Raw genomic sequence first — 9,554 nt, 5'->3', positions numbered from 1 at the left:
TTAAGGGTCTCTTTTCCAAGCTTAAAAGGATAAACATTCAACATTTGCCATGCAGTCAATCCAGCATGACTTCTGCCGCGTTCAAAACCACTGGAAACTCGGAACTGGGAAATCTCAGACTTCAGTGAGTTCAAGAGAACTGAACGGTCATCCAACTCGGAATTCCAAGTCGGGAACTCAGGCATCTTTCTAGAGCTCCGACCTGAAAATCACTGACATCATGATTCAACCTTGTTTTTTTCTGAGTTCCCAGTTGTCTTGAAAGCACCATAAATCCAGAGAATGCCAGACTTTGATGACAAAGTTTGATGACAGAATTTTCCAACGAAGGACCTCCACGCCGCCTTCCTGTTGAAGTGGGCACAGAACAACAAGGTGAGTCCAAAAATGTCTTGTATGCTGCTACATAAATGATGTAATATGACAGGGAGATATGTATACTGTAGCTAAGAAAGTAATACTAAGTGTACATTGTGTAGTAAGCTGTTGTGCCTCACCCTAATAATTTGATCCCTTTTCCCCTCATAACTTAGAATATACTGTTCTGACTTGGTGGTGCACATGTAGCCTATAGCCTGTTTCAGAGAAATGTCATCATTGAATATTGTAAGAGCTTTCATTGTCTGTGGTGTGGTGTGGGGGGGGGGGGGGGATTTCCGCAACATCAAACCTATTTTAAATGTGGTCACCCTAAGCAGGATAGGAGAACTTATGCAGCAGTTTAGGAGACCAAGTTTAAGGTTAGGAAAAGGGTTAGGGTTAGCAAAATTGAAGGGGAATCTTTCCCTTAAATTGGTCAACTATCACATTTACAGCTACCCTAGTACCCACGCCCTTTCCTTGACAGCAAAACAATTCACATCTCTTGTCGCCATTCGTTTAACACTCTCTTTGACCAGCAGAAACACAATTCTCACAAGACCATTTCTGGTTACCTTCACCGATTCCACAGCACCCATCTCTGTTTTCACCCACCATGAAACCACAAATGGATCAGCCAAAAGGCAAGGGTCCACTTGTTCCAAAAATGTCACTCCTACTGTCACAGACTCATCTTTATCCTGACCAAGTGCAAGCTTCGGGCTCCGAGAACTATCACCTCCGATACTTCGCCCTCATTCACTTCCATTTCTCCTCCTGTCTTCAATATGGCGTACAGCTCACTCAGCTTACACTTTATACCAATTTTTTTTTTAAATAAATCATCTATTTTTTCCTCTATTTTTAACCGACTCAAGCTGACCCTCTTCCTCTCTTCGACCTCCTAGGTCTCTCTTTTTCCCTCTATTCCTCCTCCGTATTCCAAGTATACGTCTCTTTATTATAACAATTCACTTCTCCTGACATACATCTTGTTCATGCTCTCTCAAAGAATGCCAATTAACCAGCTGTCACAATCTCTGTACAATCAGCACGAACCTCTCGCTGTTCAAACCTTCTTCGATGAGGTTTAACGACGGTTGGCATCCAATATGTTGCATTACCGCCACCTACTAGACTGGAGTACAACTCCCTTATACTTTGCTTGAAAATTAAATAAATAAAAATATACCCTACCATCTAACACTAGAATCACTAAAAAAATCTAACATTTTAATAACAACACCCTACTCTATTATTTAAATCTATTTAGTCCTACCTCATGCCAACACCCTGAAAGGATGGGACATCACCATGTGCTAAACATCCAATCTTACTGAAACATATATCATTTGTTGGCCTATCCCTCTACTGGTACAGACCTACTACTCACACCACTCCTCTCATGATCCCTCCCCCTTGACCCATCTTCCTCTATTTTCTTCACTGCCTCAGCATATGACACCTTCTGCACTACTCTAACCCTGGAAACCTCAACCTGCATCTCTCGCACGGAACATTTCTGATCCTCAGCCCCATGCGCACCCCAACAATTAACACATTCCACTACATTCCCAAATGCTACACATTCCTTTGTCTCATGTCCTTCTGCACACTTCTCACAACTGGGAACCTCCCTCCTACCGACTGCTGCCACATGCCCATAAGCTTGACACCTGTAACAACGTAATGTATTCAGCACAAAAACTCGTACAGGATAACTTATATATCCTAACATCACTTTGTCGGGCAAAGACTCACCATCAAAACTCAAAAGAACAGACAATGACTCTTCATCGTTTCACCACTCTCGCCACCCTGTCTGCACAAACACCAGGAATCTTCCCCTTCAGTTGGTCAACTTTAACATTTACTGCTACCCCAGTAATCACTCATTTCAATGGCGCCCTTTTCTTGACAGCGAAACAATTCACATTTCTTGCCCCCATTCGTTTAACGCTGAGCGTCTTCTCCTTCTGACCAGCAGAAACACAAACAATTATCACAAGACCACTTCTGGTTACCCTCACCGATTCCACAGTACTCAACTCTGTTTTCACCTACCCTGAAACCACAAATGGATCAGCCAAAAGGCAAGGGTCCACTTTTTCCAAAAACTTCACTCCTAGTGTCAGTCTCATCTTTATCCTGACCCTCGGTGCAAGCCTCGGGCTCTGAGAACTTCACCACACCTACCACTTCCGATACCACACCCTCATTCACTTCCATTTCTCCTCCTGTCTTCAGCTCACTCTGCTTACACTTTCTACCATTCTTCTTTAGCAAACCATCTCCATTTTCCAGCCATTTTTCACAGACTCAAGCTCACCATCTTCCTCCCTCTCTCAGACCTCCTCTGCCTCTCTTTCCCCCTCCATTCCTCCTCTGTATTCCAAGTATACATCTCCTTATGATAATACTACACTTGTCCTGACATATCTTGATCTTGCTTTCTCAAGGGACGCCATTTAACCAGCTGTCACAATCTCCGTACAATCAGCACGAACCCCACGGGACGTAGCGCTTAACAGTGCATTCCACTTATAATGCAGTTGCTTTGTCTTGATGTTATTTTTCATCAAAAGCTACAGCAACACTTTTCAATTTCTATCAAGCGCGCTCTCTGCCTTCCTTCTCCCTTGCCGTTCACATGACAAGTTCCACTTCGTTGAAACCGGACGCTGTCCTAACCTACTACGAAAGTCACTTTTTATCGAATTGGCGTGAAATGGGTGTGTCCCTGTTGCAGAGGACATGTTCTACTGCTGGGTCATCACACGCTCCATTTTATTGGAACCAAATTGCAAAAGAAAACATTAAATCTAGTTGTTGATTAGTGTTACAAATTGTATTTGCTAAAGGTCACAATAAATGTATGTTTATAGCCTATTTTGACAAATATTTTTAACCATATATGCCTCAGTCTATTAGTAGGTCTAATAGAATATAGAGATTAATAAGTATAACTTTAACCCAGCTGTTTCTTATCTTTCATTTTAGAGACTAGGCTATTCAACTAGGGACATGAGTCATGACTTCATAGATTACGGCGTGCACGTCTGTCCAGTAAGTCTACCTTCCCCATGACAGTCACAATGGCTGCGATGCAGACAATCATCCTGTCCTGTCTTCTTTTCACATGCGGGAAAGTTCTGGGGCTGTCAGGTGAGTGCATAAAATGGCCTAACAATATACATTCAACAATTTAAATAATGTATTTAATATAGCCTAATCAACAATAGAAAACAACGCAGCTATGTGTTGTTAGTTGTTAGATAACCATTCGATAATGCTGTAGTCGATCTATCTGCGCGTCACCAGCACTTATTTTTTCCAGGAAACTTTTGGCACATCACGGATATTCACTGGGACCCATCCTATAAACACACCGAAAATCCCGAGCTTGTGTGTGCATCCAGTGGGAAACGTCCTGCGCCCAGTGCGGGAAAATTTGGACACTACCTCTGCGATGCGCCATGGGACCTTATTAACTCCACAGTGTATGCAATGAAACACATTCTGCCAGATCCGGATTTCATCCTCTGGACAGGGTACAAAAAACTAACATTTATTTTATGTAGCCCTTGTGTGTGCGTGTGTGTAAATGTAACTACTTGTCCATTTACCTTCTTAAAGTAAAATGTTCCGTTGAAGAACATTGAGGATTGCTCCCATGTACTGTATATAAAGCTACACATGTGATTGACTTTATCTAAAAGAGACCCCTTATAACAACCTGACATTTTCCCTACAGAGACAACACGCCACATGTCCCAAACGAGGATCTGGGAGAAGAGAAAGTTCTCTCCATTATCAGCAACCTCACCCACATCATTAAGCTTGTTTTTCCAAGTTTGTTGCTCCATTGCTTTTGAGGTGGAAGTCCCTCTGGGGCAAACTGAAATATATTTTGTTTTCCTTTTGGATATATTCGTCAAAGCCATATGATCAACTCATGCTACCTTTCAGGTACTAAAGTGTACTCAGTGCTGGGGAATCATGACTACCATCCGAAGAGCCAGCTACCCCCAGCCCAGAACAACATCTATGAACAGACAGCACAGCTGTGGCATGGCTGGTTGGAACCAGAGTCTCAAACAACCTTCCGCACAGGTAAACTACAACAGATCCTGCCTAGGCCTGGTCAAAAGTAAAAAATATATATATTGGTCACATGCCCTGAATACAACAAGTGTAGACTTTACAGTGAAATGCTTACTTATGAGGCAATTCCCAACAGTTTAGAGTTAAAAAGTAAGACACATATTTGCTAAATAAAAAAAGGAAATAGTAATACAATAAAAACAATATATATACAAGGAATATCAGTACTGAGTCAATGTGCAGGGGTACGAGGTAGTTGAGGTAATACAGTATGTGCATATGGGTAGGGGTATACTACTTGGGGCCAGTTTCCGGGGCACAGATTAAGCCTTCTGGACTAAAAAGCATGCACAATTGAAATAATTAATTAAAATAACTTTTTAGTTCAGGACTAGTGTTAATCTGTGTCTGGAAAACCAGTCCATGGAGTCTGGAATGGAATTAGTCAACTCCAGTCCAATTAGTTGTATTGTCTTTCCCTTTTTTTCTTTATAGGTGGATACTATACAGAGAACCTGCTGAACCGACCAGGTTACAGGGTTGTAGTCCTCAACACTAACCTATACCACGACCAGAACAATGCCACAGAAAAAATGGACGATCCAGCCGGCCAGTTCAACTGGGCAGACCAAGTTCTTACAGAAGCTGCCAACAACAAAGAAAAGGTCTTACCACTCTCTCTATGTTGCAAGAAATAGCAAGAGAAGATAAGTGCCTAGTAACTCTGCCAGTAAAAGCCAAGCATCTGTTAGAAAATATAGAGATAACATACTCCTGTTTTCTTCGTATGTAGTGGAGATGATTTGGAATCAAGCTCTCATGGAGAGGTAGCCCTGTCTGAGACTTGTAAAGCAAATGTTGCATACAGACTTTGAGGATATCCCTTTATGATTTAATCGCAATCCCACACCGATTTCTCTCTTAGGTTTACATCATTGGCCACGTTCCACCAGGGTTCTTTGAGAAGAAGCGGAAGAAGCCTTGGTTTCGAGCCAACTTCAACAAACGTTACATAGAGCTGATCCAGAAGCATCACTCTCTAATTATCGGACAGTTCTTCGGCCATCATCACACTGACAGCTTCCGCATGTTCTACAGCTCGGAAGGTACAGTGTCATTTAACAGATGCACATACTATACATTTTGTTCCGCCATCTCAAGACATTCAACATTAGCCAGGGCCATAGTCTGTTTCTGCTCTTTTGTCAACATTGCAGTAGAGTTGGCAAGAGCACACACATATCTGGGACCAGGCTAATTCAACATTTGAACATGATTGTTCAAACATTGGATGCAGAAAAAAATGTATGTGTGCTGCCAATTTATAGTACTTGTGCCTCTAATCTATAGTATCTCACCAACTGTCTTTCCCCAGGTTCCCCCATCAGTACCATGTTCCTTACCCCTGGTGTCACTCCCTGGAAGACCACCTTACCTGGGGTTATAGACGGAGCCAACAACCCTGGGGTCCGCGTCTTTGAATATGACACCCAAACTCTTCTAGTCAAAGTAAGAGCCGTTGGACTCTTCTTAAAAGCCCCAAAAATCTGTCAATTTAATGGTTGCTCAGAAACAAAATCTTACCACTCTGCCTCCTCCATTATTGCCTGATTAACACTATAGGGCCGAACCGAACCATACTGTGCTCGCTCAGATAGTTTCTTTTCACATTGCTCTTTCCTGTCTACCTCTCTAGCAGCACACACGTGGTCGACAACTGTGCTGGATGTGCTACCCTGCTGCTTACAGCTTTGTGGAGTATTTTCTGCTTTAATAATAATCATTTCTTAAACTTCTATAGCGCTTTTCATAAAATAAAAAAATGTCAAGGCGCTTCAAAAGCAAAAACAAAATGGAGAAGGTCAGTTCATGGCTTGATCAGATGACATTTGTCAGGGAGATGGAGATGAAAAAAGCTGGTAGTGTCCAGATGCATCATTCAAATAAAAAAATTGCCAGCTAGCAGGAGGTGGCAGGTAGCTTAGTGGTTAGAGCGTTAGGCCAATAACGAAAGAACCCTGGTTTGAATCCCGATGTGAAGAATCGGTCCATGTGCTCTTGAGCACCGTTAAGTCGCTCTGGATAAGTGTCTACTAAAATGTAATGACTAATATGTAGCTAGCCAAGCCAAAAAAGAGTTGACCTGCCAGTCCATCTGCAAAATCTGTGGGTAAAAACCATCAGATATAAGCAATAAACTCACAATGTTATCCAAAACAACTGATTAAAATAACTACACATTTACAGCAGCTTTGTGCTTAGGCTGCTACTATGGTGCCATGGCTTTTCTCTTTTCCACATTGTTCCCCTTACTTCAATGCTGTTCCCTATTGTTATTTTTAACGACGTAATGTGTGTTGTGAGTGACCCATGTAAAATGCACTTTAAATAATTCAGACTTGACTTCACTAGACTAGACTCATTAGTGTGAAAAAGGTATTAGTGTCTCCAATCTGTCTCAACCCACAGGACATGGTGACCTACTACCTGAACCTGACCCATGCCAACGTGGCCCAGGCACGCTGGGAGAAAGAGTACCGCTTCACTGAGAGCTTTCGTGTGCCTGACGCCTCCCCGGCCTCCATGCACCAGGCCGTAGAGCGCATGGCCAGCGACCGCTGCTACCTGCAGAAGTACTACGAGTTCAACTCAGTCAACTACGACCTGACAGAATGCAACAGTGACTGCCGAGTCGACCACGTGTGTGCTGCTAGAGAGGTAGACTTTGAGAGGTACGAGCATTGTCTGGAGAAAGAGAGGGCATCATCGACTGGTGTTACCATGTTGCCAGTTCTATCTGTGGTGATCAGTATTGTCTGGGCAAGCTGTTAATGATCTCAATGTGCACCAAAGACAGGCAGCCATTACTACTGGCTGCCTACAATGAAAGGACTGAACGGCTGCTCCAATCTATGGAGTCCTTCTCCCAAATGTTGCGATTAAGGACATTTACCTTGAATGATTTAATCAGATAGATGAATGTATCCTTTTCTAACATAAGATCTTTCAAGAATGCCTCTTTTTGAATATAGCAATCAGAATTCACAGATTGACTGCATGCGGCATTTTCCAGTCTGTGCATCTCAATGTCAATCATGTACCACGCTTGTTAAAGTACGTTATGCTATGAAAATTTGAAAGAAAATAGTTTAATAGGAAGATCCACGACCTTTGATTTCAAAACTCTTTTTGTGACTTATTTTAACTCGTGTTAATTGGTGTAAACTAAAATTTATACCACCTGAAAATCTTTTTGATACTCTAGAGAGGCCCATCCTTTGTGGTAGACTGTAGCAAGAATTTTTTTATTTTTTTTATTTTACCGTTATTTTACCAGGTAAGTTGACTGAGAACACGAATGATCAATGGTTTAATTTGAATTTCTTTCTATATAGTCCCTATTTTAATAAATCACTTAATAATCTTTTGAAGATCAAGTTGGATCATGAAATTGTCAGCCGGTGATAGTCAAGCAAATAACTGTTGTCTCACGGTAACTGACCGTTAATTAACATAAATGGGTTTATGTCCTGGCTTGCACGCATAGCATACAAGACACTGATGCAGACCTTTGGAACATCTACACAAGTCTAATTAAATGCATATATATAGCCTACACCATCACAATAAATCCACTATTTATTCTAGACCGGTCTAAAGAAACATGATATGAAGAAAATGTAGTCTATTTTGTCCTTATGTTTGGCACTAATATGGCTGTAGTTCATTTAGCAGACAAGATTTTCTTAGAATTTCGTGGCATTATGTTTTATTATTTTCTAGTATTAAGAATACAATTGAACATAGCTGAATAAAATAGAAATTATATTTTCTCCAAACGATTTCCAAGGAAGTCCGCACATGCAGCTATTCTGTCGAGCGGTTAATAAACATGTCCTCCTATATGCTAAATTGAGAGTTATTTATGCAACTTTAGTTGTTACAAACGTTGGGCTAAATGTTTAGATTAATACATTCTAAGGCTGCATGATGCGACTAAAGATGATTTGAATTTTTTTTACATGAAAGGCATGATTTGTTTCTTGTGCAGTCTGCACACCCTTCTTCAAGCTCTCATTCACTCACCATGCCTCAAGTTTCCCGGCGGCATCCCCCTTGTGTGGCCATATGTTATGAATTTTATGAATAATGACTAAATGATGTATACATTTAATGTAGAACTATAACTAACAGAATTCTACCCTGTCACTGTATGATTGTATGAAATGTATTAGAATCATAAATCTAAATCTGATGTGTGAGGTTTTAGTCAGAACTAGTACAATTACTTTTTTGTTCCTTTTTAGTATGTAAGCAGGGTGCAAGTGTGAGACAACGTATGAGATAAGAGGAGCTATCGACAGACAAGCTGTACTACTGTGTTCCTTTCAGGACATTCTGTCCCCACCCAGGGAGGGGAGAGACCTTGGGCTTGTAGTAGATTGTATAACAGGTGACAGGCAATGTATGAGAAGGGGAAGACTTGTGAACTATATTGTCATTGTTTCTGAGAGGAGGAGGGACATTTATGACAAAATGTGAGGTATATAGACCAATGTACAGGAAATGATAAGCAGAGCTCTCGTAAATAAACCTGCTGCCTAAGTAGACTGGCCTCTTTCATTGAATTGGTTAATGAACATGAGAACAAAATTCTCCTAACACCATAACATCCTCTAAAAAAATCCATGCCTTTTTCAGCCAAAGTGGCCATTGTGCCTTTGGGCTGAATATAATAATTATAATTCCCTCCTCCCGGCTGCAGTGCTCCGAAGCCACTTTCACTCACATGGCTCTCATATCTAAATTCTTATTAGCCAATGCCCGTCACGTGATCGTGTCCTTCTCAAAGGCATCTCAGCTAAGAAGTAGGCTACAAGTGAAGACAGACACATCGGGGATGCAACTGCATGCGTCCCTTTTATTGGAGGCGCATATTGAGTAACTTTAAAAAAAAGTTACTTCCTCACCATATTAGACAAGCATGCTCCGTTCAAAAAATGCAGAACCAAGAACAGATATAGCCCTTGGTTCACTCCAGACCTGACTGCCCTCGACCAGCACAAAAACATCCTGTGGCGAACTGCAAT

The 9,554-nt window shown here is 41.4% G+C and overlaps 1 protein-coding gene across 1 annotated transcript; it reads left to right on the top strand.

Annotated features, from left to right (window-relative positions):
* Positions 1 to 3,379: 3,379 nt before the first annotated feature.
* Positions 3,380 to 9,072, top strand: smpdl3b (sphingomyelin phosphodiesterase acid like 3B). Its single transcript, XM_055904856.1, has 8 exons — positions 3,380 to 3,525; positions 3,698 to 3,911; positions 4,115 to 4,212; positions 4,330 to 4,473; positions 4,960 to 5,129; positions 5,390 to 5,570; positions 5,840 to 5,973; positions 6,934 to 9,072. The coding sequence occupies exons 1-8, from the start codon at positions 3,444 to 3,446 to the stop codon at positions 7,294 to 7,296; spliced, it is 1,386 nt and encodes a 461-aa protein (XP_055760831.1). The 5' UTR covers positions 3,380 to 3,443; the 3' UTR covers positions 7,297 to 9,072.
* Positions 9,073 to 9,554: the final 482 nt, after the last annotated feature.

The sequence above is a fragment of the Salvelinus fontinalis genome, chromosome 38, assembly GCF_029448725.1.
Source record: "Salvelinus fontinalis isolate EN_2023a chromosome 38, ASM2944872v1, whole genome shotgun sequence".
Taxonomy (NCBI): domain Eukaryota; kingdom Metazoa; phylum Chordata; class Actinopteri; order Salmoniformes; family Salmonidae; genus Salvelinus; species Salvelinus fontinalis.
The sequence above is the reverse complement of the archived record's forward strand: the minus strand, read 5'-3'. Positions and strand labels throughout refer to the sequence as shown.